Raw genomic sequence first — 18,896 nt, forward strand, 5'->3', positions numbered from 1 at the left:
TAAAAAGTGGGTACAAGTTGAAAGTTTTTAAAAAAATAGGTATAGGTTAAATGGGGGCGACCAAATAGGGCGCCCCCGTGCAATTTTTACCCCAATAGTGGGCTGAGTTGGGTTGGCCTCACGGATCAAACCCATTTTGACGACTCTACATAAATATTTATTTATAAAATTAATTTTATTTTATCATTTCAAGCTTATCAACTATATTATTTACAATGACCTAATCCAAACGGGTCCACAGGACTCTAATGCTAGTTCCAAACACTCCAATATGAAACTCCGAAAAAGAAAAGAACGGCGGGACTAATCCATTTGAGTTCCTCCTTTAGACCTAACATTTACATCTGCGGATCTGCCCGACTGGGCCCACGCATAAAAGATCCTTCGTAACAGAGAGTGCAACACTAGTCAAATCTCTCCGACAAAGACAGACCCGAAAGAGAGAGTATTGGTTCAGTTTCTAATGCTTACTATGAAGGGAGCGATCCATGAAAAATCAAATAACAAAATTGGTAGCCAATGGACTGTACAAAGAAGCCATTAACTTGTATTCCCAGCTCCACTCTTCTTCTTTTGTTCCCACCAAATTCACCTTCCCCTGTCTCTTCAATGCCTGCGCCAAACTAAAGGCTATTCCACAAGGCCAAATACTCCATACTCATTTGATGAAATACGGGTTCGGCACCGATGTATACGCAGCCACATCTCTTACTGATATGTACATGAAACTCACCTTAGTGGACAGGGCCTTAAAGGTGTTCGACGAAATTCCTCAACCAAATATTGCTTCAGTAAACGCTATCATTTCTGGGTTTTCCCAAAACGGGTATCATTTTGAAGCTTTTCGGCTGTTTGGGAGGTTATTTAGTAGTTTACAGTTTAAGCCGGATTCTGTTACTATAGCTAGTATTTTATCAGGGTGTGTGAATAGTAATCATGGCGTTCAAATGCATTGCTGGGCTATAAAGATTGGTGTGGAAATGGACATATATGCAGCTACTTCGCTTTTGACTATGTATTTGAATTGTGCTGATTGTGTTTCTGCTACGAGGTTGTTTGAATTGGTTCAAAATAAGAATGTGGTGTGCTACAACGCTTTTATTTCTGGGCTGTTGCAAAATGGGGTGGATGAAGTGGTCCTGAGTGTGTTTAAGGAGATGAAAAAGTCACTAGACGAAGAACCGAATGCAGTGACTTTAATATCTGTTCTTTCTGCTACTGCTAATCTTAAGAATGTGAAGTTTGGTAGGCAAGTCCATGCGTTTATTGTGAAAGTCGAGTTGCAATCTCATACAATGGTTGGAACTGCACTTGTAGACATGTATTCGAAATGCGGTTTTTGGTTATGTGCATATGAAATGTTCAAAGAGATGGGTCGCAACCGGAACTTGATAACGTGGAATTCGATGATTACAGGAATGATGTTGAATGAGCAAACAGAGAAAGCTGTTGAGCTTTTCGTTGAATTAGAATCGGAAGAATTGAAACCAGATTCAGCTACATGGAATTCAATGATCATTGGGTTTTCTCTGCTGCAAAAAGAGGCTGAAGCTTTTATGTTCTTCAGAAAAATGCTTTCTGCCGGTGTCGTTCCCAGTATGAAATCTATTACTAGTCTTCTGACGGCATGCTCGTCTCTATCCTCACTCCGTTGTGGCCAGGAGATTCACGGATATATTCTTAGGGCAGGAAACGTCATTGATGAATTTGTTGTCACCGCAATCATTGATATGTACATGAAATGTGGGCAATTTTCTTTGGCACGGAAGGTTTTTGATAAGTTGGACGTAAAGTATGATGATCCAGCTGTGTGGAATGTGATGATTTCAGGATATGGAAGGAATGGAGAAGGTGAAGCTGCTTTTGAAATGTTCTCTCTGATGCTAAAGGAGAAAGCACAACCAAATTCAGCTACTCTGAATTGTATTTTGTCTGTGTGCAGCCACGTTGGTAAACTAGAGAAAGCATGGCAAGTTTTTAACTTGATGATCACAGATTTTGGCTTAACCCCAACTCTAAAGCAACTTAATATTATGGTTGATCTACTTGCTCGATCTGGTCAGCTGGATGAAGCTGGAGATCTATTACAGCTCATTCCCAAACCTTCAGCATCTGTTTTTGCTTCTTTATTAGCAGCTTCTGAGCACTACTCTAATGCCAAGATGGGAGAAGAAATGACCAAAAAGCTCTCAGAATTGGAGCCAGAAAACCCTGTTCCCTTTGTAATTTTATCCAACCTTTATGCTAGACAAGGAAGATGGGACGATGCTGAACGAATCAGAGAAACAATCAATGAAAGGGGACTCGAAAAATTACCAGGCTACAGTGCTGTAGGAGTGACATAAAAAGGAACATCTTCTACATGTTAAAACTGGTCAAACAGACTACTGTTGGATCTTATGCCTGATGTGCATGACCTGGCTCTCGCTCTTATTTTTGACTTGCATCACCTCTCCAACATTCCTTGTTCAAGAAAATCCAAAATCGAAGGCCAAAGAAGTTGGTGGTTCAAAGATGAAGCAAGAGATGAGATCACTAAGTGCAATCACACAAATACTTGAATAACCTTGCCACTTGTCACAGATCCTGTGAACTGACTTGGAAATAAGGCAGTACGAAGAGTTGGGTCAAGCTACTGTGTTTTTGGTGTGACGACCTTCATGGCACCATGTGTTGCCGAAGCAATTGTTTGTGAAGTCCTTTCCCAGTCAGCTTCCTTCAATTAGGATGGGCAAATAGCAATACAAAAAGTAACAGGAAACATCTATAAGCTTATACGATAAAGGTCAAATCATTGTGACGTTGAGTATTAGTTTGAATGTGATTTACTGTGGTCAGTATTTTCTGACTTTTTTTGTCAAGATTAACCACCCGAGTTGTCTCCTAACTGCAAGTGTAGTGTTTAGCTCATCCGTGAGAAAGCCTCTCTTGTAATTGCAACTCCACTGATTCTGGAAAGTGTCGAATTGCCTGGATATTATTGAATCAGTCTGTCACTTTGGACACCAATAACCTGGTGCAGAGGTGGAAAACCTTGAAATTGGCTATCAGTAGCTAAGAATAGCTGACCCCCTTGAGGGACAGGAAAGGTGGCCAAGCTAGATGTGGGATAAGCAGAAATGCAGTCAAAACCAAATCCCTTTGCATTCTTCAAGAACTGGCTTTATGCCCAATTTTAGCTGTGAAGTTCTTAAGGAATGGTATACTGTTCTGATCACAGGTGCTTTGCAGACAATATTTTGATTGCACTAGAAAGCCACTCAACATGGAAGCATCCGCGCTGCTGGAATGAAAGGTGACCAGTCGTAGTAGCTTATGATGGACCTCACGTTATGTAGGTTATCATGTGTCTCAAGAGGATGACATATGACTAAGTTCATCTTAAATTCTCTCCTAAAATTGTAGACTTTTGATGTACTCAAACTAGTCATTAATGTTCATTCTTGAGAGGTTTGTAGGCAAACTGAAGCTCCAAACAGTTAGACGTAAACGCCATTAGTAGCGGAATCTCTATTGATATGCCAAACTGCTGGAATTTTTCTTCTTCCTTTTTTTTTTCAGTGTCAAACCGCTGGAATTAAATTGTATAAGCACAAAGATATGCTTTTGTAGGCCAGCTTACTGTCGTTTGCTTACAGGGTTCTTGCACTATACCCTTGTAGATGTCCTTGCCAACTTTATGAGCTGCAATCATAGCATTCTCCTTAACCATTCAGTTATCAGTAGCCACACACCTGACATAGCTACAGCGAGACTTCTTGTATCCAAGTGCCACTGCTCCTACTGAAATGTTTGAAATCGAAGTTGAAACATTCACCTCAAATTCTGAAAGAGTTATTGAAAATGTTTAGTGGTTCAAAGATGAAGCAAGAGATGAGATCTGTGAGGGCAATCGCACAAATGACTTATCTTCGACACAAAGAGTTGGACTAAGCTTGCATTTTTTTTTAATACTGTAGTGTTCGGGCCAGCTTGTGTGTACTTCGACTACCACACCGGGTACCTGCTATCTCTAATTAGCACAGGTTCCATGAAGATTATCCATGGTGATCCTATGCTTCATGCGCAAAGAGTTGCTACTATCAAGCTCCCATGCCGCTAGCCAGGCCTGCTCAGTCTCCTGAACGGTTGATCATTAGGGTTTAAATGGAGAAAAGGGAGGGGGCGGGGTTGTTACATTTGAATGTTGGGACGATCAAAATTGTGTAATATGTAGTTCTAAATTGTCATGTCAACTAAATTGGAATTGAGACGCAGTTGATTGATTAGGATGCAAAACATGTTGGAAAGAAAATATCTCCTATAATTGGATCGACATCTACTGCATCAAGCTGCCAGTCAGTTGAGTTGCAATCCCGCCATGACTTCCCCTGAATGCTTCAACAATGTCTAGGTCCTACTTTTGGGTCATCTCCATTTTTGCCAATACATAAGTCCTTTGACCTACACCGTATATCAAGATATCAAGCCACAAAGTAAACATCTCAGAAATTCAAAAGAATGAGGAAGCTCAACATTTCTTGGAATTATAAGCTCAACATCATCTACTACTTTTGACTTGAACTATATTTAATTTTGAAACATATGTGTATATATAAGTATGCACATGTTATCATAAATGACCAATGAAAACGGTCAGTGGCAAAGACACGTAATTACAAGGGGTGTCATTGGACTCTAGTTTGCCTGAAAAATTTACTAAATATATTTCAACAACCCACTGTGATAATAGACCAACACCGCGTGAACAAAATCCTAAATTCACTACTGACTCACTAACTAACTCAAAAAAAAAAACTCAAAATGTTGAATACTGTTAGAGCAAGATAATGTTGGCAAGCAATCCATGCTACAAATTTTCTTATGACAATAAATAACAAGGTTGATCTGATCTTGGAAACCAAGTTCACATACCTGTTTGGTGTGGTGGTGGCAAATTTTGGAAATCAAGGTTTGGACCTTGTTATTTAACAATTCTACCATCTGGGACCAGTGTAAGGCACTCTACCCTCAATATCAAAAGCGTGGGCTTCAGAGCCTATTGTTGGAAGTTGAAGCTTTTTGAAGGAATAAAGCATATGGGCGTGAATGAGTTGTTTGTCTATCGGAAACAGACCCTTTCAGGTATGGGTAAGGCTGTAGTGGAAATTTACTGGGCTTATTGTTGTTGTTGTTGTTATTGCGCGTGAATAAGTTGCTGAAGGCAGCAATACAATTCTATGAGAATTGAGAGCATAGTCATCACTTGTGTAACTAGCTTTAACCTAGTGTAAAAAATAGTCTCTTTGCTTATAAGAAAGATTTATATTTTTCATTTTTTGGATTAGCATGTAGTTTGGTCAAAACATGGCAAGTTCTTGTTGGTGGAAGTGCGAAATATCTTTCCACAGTCAGCCTCATACTTAATTGCCAATCGATAGTATCCTTTTTCATATTCGATGTGGACACTCATGCATCAACACTAGCAAAGTTTTCAAAAATCAAATCAAAATGTTTTACAAAACCAAAAAACGAGCGGTACCAAAAGCTCTCAAATTTTGGTTAAACTAATCCAAATACAACCCTACTTTCTTTATTATACGGGGGAATTTTTTCTCTTGGTCCGCTAACTCCATAAAGGGCTGGTGGGTGGGGGTAGAGCCTCTAGCACCAATGTCGAATCCCCAGCTGGCCATCAGGGATCAAGTAGTAAGGCCATGATCAATAAGGGAACAGTCATGGATAATGAAATTACAAGATTCTTCTGAATGAGATAAGAAAATCTTATTTATTGTCTTTCGTTTTGTTAATTGAAGAAATAATTAGAAAATAAAAAAGCAATGAGCCAACGCAAAAAAGCTCAAGTGATTTTTCCTTGACAACTGTTAAGTCAAGGAAGATAACTGCATAACCTAGAGAATACAACTCCATAAGAATGAGAAAGTACGTGGATAGAAAGAATCACACGATTCCCTTATCGTGATAGAAGCAACAATAGGATAGGAATGCACTAAACTCTCCTCTGACTAGATGAGTTGCGCCTAAGACTCTAAAACGAAGGGAGGTGGTCCCAAGCGTTGCCTATATGGCTATATAGCATCGGCATCGTTTGCAACTGAGGTAGTGCTAGCTATGCTTGACTAATAGGATGAGTCATACGATTGACCTGACATTTTATTTCTCTTCTTAGTTTCTGATGTAAGGCGATTAGTGCTTCCTCCTTCTTGTGAGCACGTGATTTTTGCCCTATATGAATTACTCCCATAAATTCAAAACAAAATAATTTCTTTCAGTGTTTGCAATTTTGTGGATTTTCGTGGCATTATATGTTAATTGTTTGCATTTTGTTTGTGCATTTTAATTAGTGAAAAATACAAAAAAAAATATATGTTGCATTTGCATTTAGGATTTAAGTTTACATTTTAGGATTAATTAACAAATTAATTGTTTTATAAAAATGGAAAAAATCACAAAAATAGTTTATTTTGCACTTTTTAATTTTAATCTCGAATTTTGGTAATTTTTCCTTGAATTTGGTTTTTAATTAGTTGTGGTAATTATGTAGAGTTAGTTAATTTAATTTGACAGGATAATTTGGTTTGGGATTTAATTTAGGTTTTATTTTTAATTTTTAATTTTGAAAAAAAGAAAAAGAAAACTTGAAATTGAAAAAAAAAAAAAAAAGGTTTTGAAACAAGAGAATTTGAATTTTGGGCTTATCAATTGAATTTCCCCCCAGGCCCAAACAATATTCCGCTAATACCCGGCCCAAACTCGTTACTGCACCCAGTCCAAGCCAGCCTTACCAAACGACGTAGTATGGGGGCGTTACTACGTCGTTTCGAGTTCACCAGTGTCGAATTAATCCTGGCCCTCCATCCCCGGCTCATCCAACGGTTGGGAAGTAGGGTCGTTTGAGTATTTAAATGTCTGAACAACCCCCCTACCCCTCACTCATCGTCCCTCTCTTACCTCTCAAAGCCCCCTTATCCCTGATAAACCCTAGCGACGCCGCCCTAATTCCCACCGCCTTAGCCCGGCGGCACCAATGCCATGCACCACCAAAATAACACCCCTGAACCCCCGTCTCACCATCATTCCAGAAATCCACTCCGTTTCCTTCGAATATTAGTGAAGCGCCTCGAATCTGGATTTGAAGGGACAACCCTAAAAGTCCAAAGGTCAGAATCGGTGAGGGTTAAAAGATTTTAGGCCTAAATCGATGTTACTCGTGTGTTCTTGATATTAAGAACCTACGATTAACTTCGGATCGGGCCAGAATCGATGAGTTGAAATCTGTTCCTTAGGCCCTTTTGTCCAGGTCCTCTTGGGTGTGTCTCTTTTCTTCTCCTCAGTTCTTTTCCTTCTCTACTCCTTCGTTTCTTCTATTATTTGTTGTCCCGTTAGGTCTTTTGTGCTCGTTTATGGGTTGTTTATTATGCATATTATTTTAAAATATTAGGTCACTTAGCTTGATTAATTAGGTCGGTTTTATCTAGTAATTTCTTTAATTTTAGCCCAGTATTTGATTTCTGTTTTTGAAGTTGTTCAGACTCGTCTCTGTTATGAGCATTTGTTTCAATCAATTCGACTTGGTTTGGGTTTGGGTTTATGCCTCTGCTCTTTTGATTTACTAGTTTGGGCCGAACCTGAATTAATTTAATTGGGTCGAATCGACCCATGCTCTGTCTGGTTCCTTCAGGTAATAACAGGGTCATTAAGGGGTAACTTGGGTAGTCTAGGCTTGGGAATCTCTTTATAACTAACTGGGGAAGCTTCTAGGAAGCTGGGGTGGGAGCTAATTGGTAAATCTGATTTTTAAACTAAGGTTTCCTGAGCAAAAATGAAAATGTAAAAAGGGTTGAAATGTAAAAATTGACTCCTGGAGTCAGTCCTAGTAGTTTGCCTATAAAGGCATCCAAAACTTGCCATTTAAGGCAGAAAAAAAATACCCAAGAGCTAAAGAGATAAGAAATCCCAGAAAAACAAAAAAAATGGCTAAAAAAACTGGAGGAGAACACTGTTTCATAAAGCTTTTCCTGCTTAAAATTTCGGGATCCTCAATTTGCTGAAGCAATGTATGCTTTATTTGGGTGTGAAATGGTTTGAGATCGAGATTGGTTGGAAGATTTCTGGTTTATTATTCGACTGAAGTTAGTTTCTGGGCTATTGTACCTCATTGCTGGGTTTCAAAATTGGTTTTCTGGTTCATTTCTTGTTGCTGAGTTCTGCTGCTGTTGTTGTTTCATGCTTTCACCTCTTTTCCTTTTGGCAATCTCCAGGTATGCCCTCAAAAACTTGCCATGGAACTGAATATTGACTAGCATGTATGAAGATCTGGAAATTCAAGTTGAAGCTTAAATGGAAACATTGAATTTTTGGTGTAATTACTGTTGGTTACTATTATTATGTGCAATTAAATGCTTCAGTTTTGTGGCAGTCCAGTTTCTGGTTCATGTTGGTTTGTTTACTCATGATAGTAGCTTAGAATGGTTTAGTTGTTTAGATTAAATGTGTAATTTCAAAGTATGGGGATACTGTGATAGTGTTTGAATCCTATTTGTATGAACGAACTGTTAAACATTTTTGTAAGGGGAAACTGCTTGAAGGTGTCAGATAGTTGTCTTGGTTTGAAATCAAGGTTTGTTGTATTGAGTGATGTCCATGACTCTGCTTTGCACTCTGAAAAGCTTCATGGTATTGTATTTAGTTAAAGTAGTTTTTTGGTCTATGTCAGTTCCAATCCCATATGTTTGTTTGTAGGAAGTTAGTTTAAGAAAATTTAAAATGCAAGCATGAGCATTTCGTCAATTATGGTATCAGCATGGTTTCAGTAAAGAGGGTAATATGTTACAGGTTCTCGGGCTTGTCTCATGAGCCCAATGACTTGGTTTGTTATCGTAAGGCCTTTCACTTAGTAAATTTGACCCAAAAATGCAGGCTGGGATAAAATTGCAAGTTCATGTCAGTTGACTTGTACTTGCATATTGGAATTTAGAGATGGAATCGTTAATACAATAGCGTGTCTCGATTAGATTTGCATTTTGATAATGTTTATGCCAGCAATTGGTTTTGTCTGAAAACGGGGCTTAAGTAAGTCCAGTAAGGGAATTAACATTTGTTTTGACTGCATGGCCTAAACTAGAAGACATGGGCCAGTGGGGTTATATGCTCTTGCATTCTTGACTCCTTCTTTGCAGTTGATACTTGGGCCTCAATTTAGGCCCAAGCTTTGAAAGATGAAGTACAGATAGCCTTATATTTAATAAGTTGGGTTTGAGCATTGACTTAAAAGCAGCCAATAGTTTTCTTCAAATTTCATTTAGTTGGTTTGGTTAGTGAGAGTGCGCCATCTTAAACAAGAATAGCTTATGTCCCACATGTACTAGTTTATAGACGCTTTAATTAGAATAGATTGAGGTGCGCCATGCTTACAAAAGTGACAATTGCATGGCCCTCATTTTAACTAACTTCGTTTTGATCCTTATAATTCGAGGTGCGCCATTTAGCAAATTTCCATGGCCCTCGCAAAGTTGCAAATTCGTAATTGCTTTAGACGCGTTATTTTAATAAATTACCTTCCTAAACTTGGGTGCACATTTATGTGACCCAAATCCAAATCTCAACAACGTTAGATAAAATATGTCGAGAGTCGCGGGTGCATTTATGTGACGTGGTTCAAGACGTATTTTAAGTGACGTTGCAATCTTCCTTAAAAGTAATTCAAAGCGGCATAAAGTTAAAATTTGCACATAGGTTCATAATTGTTTAATATCAGATAATTAAGCTGAATATAACAGTTGAGCGACCGTGCTAAAACCACGGAACTCGGGAATGCCTAACACCTTCTCCCGAGTTAACATAATTCCTTATCTGGATTTCTGGTTCGCAGACTGTAATACAGAGTCAATCCTTTCCTCGATTCGGGATTTTGAACCGGTGACTTGGGACACCATAAATTATCCCAAGTGGCGACTCTGAAACTTTTAACAATAAATCTCATTTCGATTGTCCTTTAATTGGAAAAACTCCTTTATACATCACCTTCCGGGGGGTGTAGGTGAAAAAGGAGGTGTGACAGCTCTGGCGACTCTGTTGGGGAAAAGAACCCAGAACTTCTGGTTCAGGGTTCAAGAATTCAGGCTTAGAATAATTGTAATAATTAGCTTTGTTTATTATCTGGTTTTATTACATGTTTGGGCCTAATGTGCAAAATGTTGTGTTTTACCGCTTTGATATTATCTGGAACTGTATAAAACTGCTACGAAATCCTTCTCTCCTCATCTTCGGGGATGTGCTCGCTGGTCGAGACTCCCTATTCTGTTAGTGTCATACCTTGAAATAAGAAAGAGGCTCGGATAAGTTACTAAGCCAGATGGCCTTTTGGTTCTCGGTACGTAGCCCCCTTCTCGGCTCGAGTTGTCCGCTCGGGTACACAGTCTAGAACACATACCCAGGTTTTTGAACTTAGAATAACTTAGCCTCAAGCCAGATCCCTAGTAGGAACGTTTGTTTGCATCATGTACATCTGACTTTGGGGACTCAACACAGGGGTTGGGTCCGTCTAGGACAGGTGTACCCAAAACAACAAACCATCTTGATGCATCCTATGTGCTACATGTTGCATTTCTTCAAGGGTAAAAGGGGTCATCTGGCGGACCAATGATAATTGAGGGCGAATGAAAAAAAAAAAAAAAGAGAAAAAAGGAGAGGCTGAAGTGTGAGGATGAAGCGAGTAGGGCCCAATTATATTTCTTGTTACAGATTATTAAGAAAAAGAGCATGGAAACTTCAAAAAGATTTTGCATTTTTTATCATTTTTCAAAAATCAAAAAAAAAGAAAAGAAAAGAAAATCCAAAAAGATTTTATATGTTTCATCATTTTTCGAAAAAAGAAAAAGAAAAAATGTGTTTTCTATATGTCAATTGTTTTTTTTCTTCTCGCCGGTATCCAATTTGCCCGAACTACGCATACCTGATTCTCGTCTTTCGGGACGTGATACGTAGGCAACCAACATAGGGTCCGGTCTTTCTAGTAAATCTTAGGTTCTTGACTTTGCGGGGTCATAGCCAAATTTTGTACTTCTAGCCACCTTTTGGCCAAATAAGCCATTTTGCAAAAATAGTCTCGATCATGTCTTGCATGTGTCTTGGGGAATGTTATTGTCTCACATAGTGCTAGTTTAAGTTTTCTCATACATGTGTGGATCTACTTACTGGAGTTTGAGCATGACAGATACCCCAGGATCACTGCATTCAGGAGCTGCTCGAGGAGCCATTTTATGTTTTTGAGTCAATTGTTTTATTTTATTTTCTAGTCCTGTATAGTAGTATTTAGTCTTTTAGGTGATGTTAGAGTTTGTAATAGTCAGGTTAAGTTTGCCGAGTCTTTTGTTATTGTATTTCTTATTTTGTATGTGGAAATGTATTACAAGTCGAAAATCCTGGAAAAAAAAGAAGAAATTTTGCGTTTTTGTTATAAGAAATAAAAAAATTCCTTTGAGATTGTTTTTCCTTTAGGCAATTAATATCTAGGACTTAAAATGAATTATTTTTATATTTCCTCTACTATATTAGGACCAAAATTCAAAAAGAAAAGAGAATTTTCTTTTATTACTTCTTTAAAATTCTTCTTTAAGGTATTAATTCCAAAATCCAAAAAGATTTTCTTTTAAGGTGTTTCCTGGGGTAATTAGTAAAAATGAAAAAAAAATTCTTTTTATTTTCATTAGAACTTTAGGATATTGTACATAGAAATATCAAATGAAAATTTTGTGGTTCACTCTTTAGATTTTCTTCCTAAAAAAAAAGGGAATCAAAAAATATTTTTCTCTTCTAGAGTTTTTCCTTAATAGAGTATTTGTTTCAAAGAAAAGAAAAAAATCCGTTAAGCTTGAGTTTAAAATAGGTTATAGAACATTCAGTTTAGAAAATTCAAAAAAAAAAGATTTGCTTAAGTTATTTCTCTTTTCTCAGCAGAGTAGTCATTAAGGTAAAAAGAAAAGAAAAAGAAAAAGAAACAGAGAACGTCAGTTTGTTTCCTTTATTCCTGATCTTCCCGAACTACGCAAAGATCTGATTCATGCGGCGTCATGATACGTAGGCAACCTACATAGGGTTCGATCGAATCAATTTTTTTATTTTTTTAAAAGAAAAGAAAAAAAAAAGAAAAAAGAGAGAAAAAGATGGTGAAATTATGGGAGGTGAGAATTGAGAAGGAAGAAAAGAGTGACAATCAAAAAGAAAGGGGGAAAGAAAATGAGCGAGCTAAGAAGTGAGAGGAAAGAAAAGAAAAGAGAAGATTCAAATGGACAGATTGGGATGATGCCAAGTGACCTTATGACCCTCGAAGTCATTCTAGAACCGATAATTGTGGCTAGGTGCATTGCACATAATGTGAGATTATCTTATGTTAAATGCCCTAACGCTAACATGATGGCTTCATTTTGTTATATTCATAGCAGAAGGAAGTTGGTTTGTGGTTTTAAAGGGGTAACTCTTCTCTACAACATAAAGTCAAAAGGCAATGGCAGACAACAACAGAACTGAGTTGGTTGATACCAGCGCTCGAAAGCAGTTGGTTGAACAGGACAATGGATTGGTTGAAGAGGTGAGGATGTTAAGACAACACATGGCGGACATGTATCAGGCCTGGATGACTAGGAAGGCACCACCCCTGCCACCACCTAGCTTCTTAAATGATGCCCTTACCCAAACACCTGTCACACTGCCAGATGATCCCTCATACTATCTAGATCCACCCGCTTATCATGGCTTTCCCAACTACCCTAGTAGCTCCATCACTCATCTTCCAATTACCTTTCCCAAAAATTGCCCTCCGGTCTTATCCATCATCCCCAACAATGAACACTCACTCAAAGCTCATGATGCCCAATATTACCCCTCAGAGGTTGCCCACAAGGTTCCCAACTCATATAAGCAGGGTTCGCGGGATGGGCCTCATGTTGTAAATGAAGAGTTCACAGGAAGAAACGGGCGAGATGGGATACCCAGGAGGCTGAAAGGCATAGAAAAATCCTTAAAGAACAAACAAGGAAGGGGAGACCAGGGTAGTATGGCTTACAAAGAACTATCTGTGTCCCCTGGCATTAGCCTGCCCGCGGGATTCAAAGTGCCCAGATTTAACTTGGATGATGGGTGTGGAGATCCGGTAGCCCATTTGAGGGATTATTGCAGTGAAATGAGAAGTGTTGGCGAGAAAGATAATTTGTTGATGGCATACTTCAGTGAGAGCCTGACCGGGGCAGCTTTGGAATGGTGTAATCGTCAAGATGTTGGTAAGTGGCCTACATTGGATGACATGGCTCAAGATTTTGTTCGATACTTTTAATACAGATTAGGTGTTACCCCAGACCGCTCATCCCTATCTAAAATGGAAAAGAAGCCGGAGGAAATCTTTAGGGAGTTTAGGCTCAGATGGAGGGAGCAAGTTGCTCGAGTCAATACCCCAATTGGTGAAGAAGAAATGGTTGAGCTTTTCCTACAAGCCCAGGGGCCCACCTACTTCAGTCATTTAATCCTGACCTTGGGAAAGCCTTTCAATGATGTGTTAAAAATAGGGGAGCTAGTAGAAGAGGGAATCAAGTCAGGCAAAATCATGAGTTGTTCGAAAGACATTCAGAACATCTCAGTAAGCTTGGATGGAAGAAAGAGAAACAGAAAAGATGATCCGATGGGCCTTCCTGCTCGACACTTCTAGCCTCGACATCGTCCCCGTGGATATCCTTATGCACCAGATGATCCTCCCCAATGCCACTTCTCTCCACAGAACTCCCAAAGTCGTACATCACTCTCCCAGTACCAAGTTCCACAAAATGCCTATCTACCCCCACGAGCCTATCGAAAACCCTCTGGATCAGGTTTTCGGCCCAGTCAAGCCTTTAAGAACGAGAGGTTACAGAATAAGAAAACATTCACTCCATTGGGAGTGTCATATGCCAGTCTGTTTCAGAGGCTAAGGAAATTGGACATGTTGAAGCCAACCCAGATAAAATTGTCAAACCCTCTTCCAAAGAAGTTTGATGCCCCGGGGCATGACACAGAGAAGTGTTAGAATCTGAAGAATGCGATTCAGAAGCTTATTGATGCAGGCGACATTGTCGTGCAAAATCCAGATGCAGCAAACACTAGCCAAAGTCCATCGCCTGTGCATAATAAGACGCATATGGTGGGTATGGTTTATTCTGAAAAGGAATGTGAGAATTCTTCTGGGAGCCTCGGAGGTCCATGTGCTAATAAGCTTTCAGCGCTATCAGGGGTTGATCTTAAGAACGAGCCGGCAAAAGGAACCCAAAGGCAATTTGTTAAGAACAATGTGATGAAGATTTGTGGAGGTCCTAGTATTGCTGATGCAGAATTTAGTGGCTAAGATACCATGCTTGGTAATTGGAAAGACGCTCCATTTCTTGGTCAGTCGGAGAGGAGCTTTTGGTGGTTTAGTTTGTTGTCATTTTTGCTGTCCGGGTTATTGCAGAGTTGTAATCCGGACATCGTCTTGTGACTCAAATCCTTCTATCCTTTATTTTGTCTAGTTCCTTTAGTCGTATTATCTCACTTAGTATTTTCTAGGTTTGTTCTAGGTTTGTAACCCCAGTTTAGTTTGTCTGTTTTGTTGTCCAAACCCTTTCACCATCTGTCTAATGCAATTTTCTATTTTCTGTAATTTCTTGTCATTTTCGTTTAGTTCTCTTTTCTTTTCATAGTTCTTTTCCTGTTAACTCTAGTGACATGACATGCACACGTAATTCTCAGCCTGGTTTTAAAAAGTCAGTTTAGTCACGAAGCAACGAAACAATGTTGAAGATGTAGGGACATTTGAGGGAAATAAGTGAAGGCATTTTGAGATCACTTCAAGCCCGAATTGTGCGAAACTGGGGCAGATAGAACATATAAATACACTACTGAAATGCATCATGCTGCATCGGGGGAAGATAACGGCAAGTTTGCCCCAAATTTGTAAGGGATCGTTCGTGGTAGTGAGAGTGAGAGTGTTGTTCAATGGTGCTTTGTATGTAACAGATGTAGAAGGCGAATGTGTGGATATGGTCATCAAGTCTGGCGCAATCAAAAGATGTGACGAATGTTTTCCTTGGTTTGTTTAATTGTGTTGTTTGTACTTGGCATATTTTGGAGATTGGAATGACGAAGGCATTTTGTTCTGCTATCTAAACACCTTATCCTTTGTTACCCCTTTGAGCCTTGTTTATTTTTTTTCATACCTCTCTTTCGGAATCAGTAGCAAAGATTAGAAACACAAGCGTGAAAGATAAGTAAAGGAAAAGGAGAAAAGAAAAGAACAAAAAGGGATAGAAGAAAAATGAAAATCAAAAAAAAGAGAAAAAAAGGGAAAAAGAGAAAGAAAAGAATGAAAAGAAAAAAAAGAGAAGAAAAACAACAAAAAGTGAAAAAAGCAAAAAAGAGAAAGAAAAGAAAGAGAAAAGAGAAAATCACAACAACAAAGTAATTCATATGTCATGAACTACGTTCGACCTGATTCCTTTTAAGGATACGTAGGCAGCCTCACAGTTCAGTCTCATCAAAATAAAAATCCAAAGTCCCCAAGCAAGAAACTGGGGCAGAAGTTGTGGTTGTTGTAAGAAATCTAATTTTGAAAGTTGTAATTTTGAACCCATGTGAATTGTTTTGAGCCATTGATATCCTTTCTTTTTAACCCTATCCAAAAACCCACGTTACGGTCCAAAGAAAGACCTTTCGATCAGTCTTCGAGAGATGCCAAGTCAAGTAAGGAGAGGTAATTCATATCAGGGGCACCACTTTGGTCCAAGCAGAAAAATAATGAAAATGAGAGAGTCTTATTGGTGAAAACCCTCACGGGCACCGTAGGGCGACGAGAGCTGAGAGAAATCCAAAAATGAGAGAGTCTTATTGGTAAAAACTCTCGCGGGCACCGTAAGGCAACGATAAGTTGAGAGAAAGAACAGAATGAGAGGGGCTTGATGGTGAAAACCTTTCGGGCACTACAAGTCGAATAAGGATTGTGAATCAGATTGGATAATCAGAGCATTGAAGTCCAGTTTCACGGTTCAGGGGTATAACAAGAGTTGAACATCAGACTTGTTTGATAGATTAGGCCACTTAATCAACATGTGTATTTCATGGTCATTAGAGTTGGTATCCACATCTGATAGGTTCCTACTTTATAGTTCTCTTGTTAGGAACCATCTCTTTCCTTTGTCCTTTACTCTGTTCCTTTTGTCTTGTTTACTTCTTCTTCCTGAGTCCGTTTGGTCAGAATAAGTGAGAAATGACTTCAAAATTTGCCACCAGCTTTCCAATTGCACAAAACGGGATCTGGCCAACACATCAAAGTGGCATAAGTCAGAAAAGAACAACAAGCACATTGAGCTGGTAATAATCAACATGTTTTGGGATCCTTGTGAAATACAAAGGCTTGGTACATATCAATTCATGAACAATGCAACAAGATGGAGGGTGTTAGGTGAACGAATCAAAGGTATTTTCGGTGAAACACAAAAGGTTTGGTACATATCAATTCATGGACAATGCAACAGATGGAGGGTGTTAGGCGAATAGATTAAGGGTATTTTCTATGATAAGATTGACAGAGAAAGTGGTTAACCAATAACAAGCAAGGTCTTCCAAGTGGAAATCAAAGTTATCATGGCAAGTGAAGGAGCAATAGACCTCAAGGCCAATGCCAGTGGGTTAAGTCAGGAAAGAACAGCATGCACATTGAGTGGACGGTAATTGACGTGCTTTGGGATTCATGGGAGACACAAAGGTTGGTAAATGTCAGTTCATGAGTAATGCAACAGATAGAGGGTATTGGGTCTGAACGGAGAAGAGGTATTTTCTGTGATAAGGATGGCAGAGAAAGTGATTAGTCAAGGAACAAGCAAAGTCTTCGAGTGGAATTCGGTTATCATGAGAAGTGAAGGAGCAATCGCCCTCAAAGTCAAGGCCACAAACCAACCACCATATTTTTAGACTGACAAGATTTTTCTTTGATTAAAACGGGGGCAGGAAATTTCAGTTGTTTCGGAGAAACCCTCCGCGGAGAAAGGCAGTCACCAAACAGGTTTGATTTTTGATTTTCAGGACCCTCCTGGAAAATGGGACCTAGTTCAGAAATAGCGTAATCTAGCATAAATGTATCCCAAAGGAATATAAGCTGGTTTAGAAGTTTGCATGTTCGAGATATGATTCAATTAGGAGTTTTCATGACCCTCCTAAATAATGGGACTTAGCTTTAAGATTTCGATTAGATAACAACATTTAGCGTAAATTCTGTTGTAGGGTAGTATAATTCAGCCATAAAAGTTGTCACTCTTAAGAAAAAATTTGACCTTTGATTTTCAGGACCCTCCTAGATAATGGAGAGTAGTTTAAAGACCCCCTTAGATAACAAAATTTAGCAGAAGTCACACATTTAGAAGATATAGCTTAGATTTAAAATTGTCGTTTAGTTAAGAATTGTCAGGACCCCCCTAGATAATGGGACCTAGCTTTCAAATTCTTAGTAATACTTGGTAACATGATTTAGTTTTGCACTCACATCTGTGCCCAGCCACCAAACTGGGGCAGAGAATTTTCTTTGTTTTTGTATATTTCGTTGAAGTCAGGAGCCCGCCTAGAGAGCAGGGAATACATTTCAGTTCAGCAGTCAGGAGCCCGCCTGGAGAGCAGGGAATACATTCAAGTCTAGTAGTCAGGAGCCCGCATGGAGAGCAGGGAATACATTCAAGTTTAGCAGTCAGGAGCCCGCCTGGAGAGTAGGGAATACATCTCAAGTCAGCAATCAAGAGCCTACCTAGAGAACAAGGGAGTATAACTCAAGTTTTAGTTTTCAAGTTCTTATTGATATTTGGTAATGTGGTTCGTTTTACACTTACATATGTGCCCAGATACCCAAACTGGGGCAGAAAAATTTCCTTTATTTTTGTCTATTTTGTTTAAGTCAGGAGCCCGTCTGGAGAGCAAGGAATACATTTCAAGTCAGCAGTCAGGAGCCCGCCTGGAGAGCAGGGAATATATTTCAAGTCAGCAGTCAGGAGCCCGCCTGGAGAGCAGGGAATACATTTCAGGTTCAGCAGTCAGGAGCTCGCCTAGAGAGCAGGGAATACATTCCAAGTCAGCAGTCAGGAGCCCGCCTGGAGAGCAGGGAATACATTTCAAGTTCAGCAGTCAGGAGCCCGCCTGGAGAGCAGGGAATACATTTCAAGTTCAGCAATCAAGAGCCCGCCTGAAAAGCAGGGAATACATTTCAAGTTAGAAGTCAGGAGCCCGCCTGGAAAGCAGGGAATACATTTCAAGTTAGAAGTCAGGAGCCCGCCTGGAGAGCAGGTAATACATTTCAAGTTCAGCAATCAGGAGCCCGCCTGGAGAGCAGGGAATACATTCAAGTTCAGCAATCAGGAGCCCGCCTAGAGAGCAGGAAATACATTTCAAGTTCATCAATCAGGAGCCCGCCTGGAGAGCAGGGAATACATTCAAGTTCAGCAGTCAAGCGTCCATCTGGAGAGAAGAAAAAAACATCTCAAAGTGCATGTTGGCAGTCAGGCATCCACCTGGAGAAATGGAAAACATCTCAGATTACAATTCAAGGCGGCAACAAAACGATTCCACCGGGAGAATCTAAGTCAACAAGGCAACAAGAACTACCAGAGCAAGTCTGAAGTTACAGATAGGATTTTGTAATGCATAGATCATAGCATAGTCTAGCTTCTTCTTATTTTATCATGGTGCAATAAGGGGATGCAGTAAGCAGCAGCAGCAACAACAGCAATAGTGAAATCTCAGCTTCATGGTAGTCTCAGCTACCAAAACTTTCCGAACTACACTAACCTGATTCCTTTTTAGCCAAGGATATGTAGGTAACCTCGGAAGCAGAGTGCAGTCAAATCTTTCAAAAATAC

The 18,896-nt window shown here is 39.4% G+C and overlaps 1 protein-coding gene and 1 long non-coding RNA gene across 2 annotated transcripts; one reads left to right on the forward strand and one right to left on the reverse strand.

Moving 5' to 3' along the window:
• The first annotated feature begins 282 nt into the window (after positions 1–282).
• Positions 283–3,523, forward strand: LOC104244476 (pentatricopeptide repeat-containing protein At2g02750). The gene has a single exon (XM_009799907.2). The coding sequence runs from the start codon at positions 489–491 to the stop codon at positions 2,343–2,345; it is 1,857 nt and encodes a 618-aa protein (XP_009798209.1). The 5' UTR covers positions 283–488; the 3' UTR covers positions 2,346–3,523.
• Positions 3,524–4,213: 690 nt separating this feature from the next.
• Positions 4,214–5,252, reverse strand: LOC104244475 (uncharacterized). The gene is made up of 2 exons (XR_715499.2): positions 4,915–5,252; positions 4,214–4,443 (listed from the first exon to the last, which is right to left on the reverse strand). It is a non-coding gene; the product is annotated as an uncharacterized lncRNA (long non-coding RNA).
• Positions 5,253–18,896: the final 13,644 nt, after the last annotated feature.

Source organism: Nicotiana sylvestris, chromosome 4 (assembly GCF_000393655.2).
Source record: "Nicotiana sylvestris chromosome 4, ASM39365v2, whole genome shotgun sequence".
NCBI lineage: Eukaryota > Viridiplantae > Streptophyta > Magnoliopsida > Solanales > Solanaceae > Nicotiana > Nicotiana sylvestris.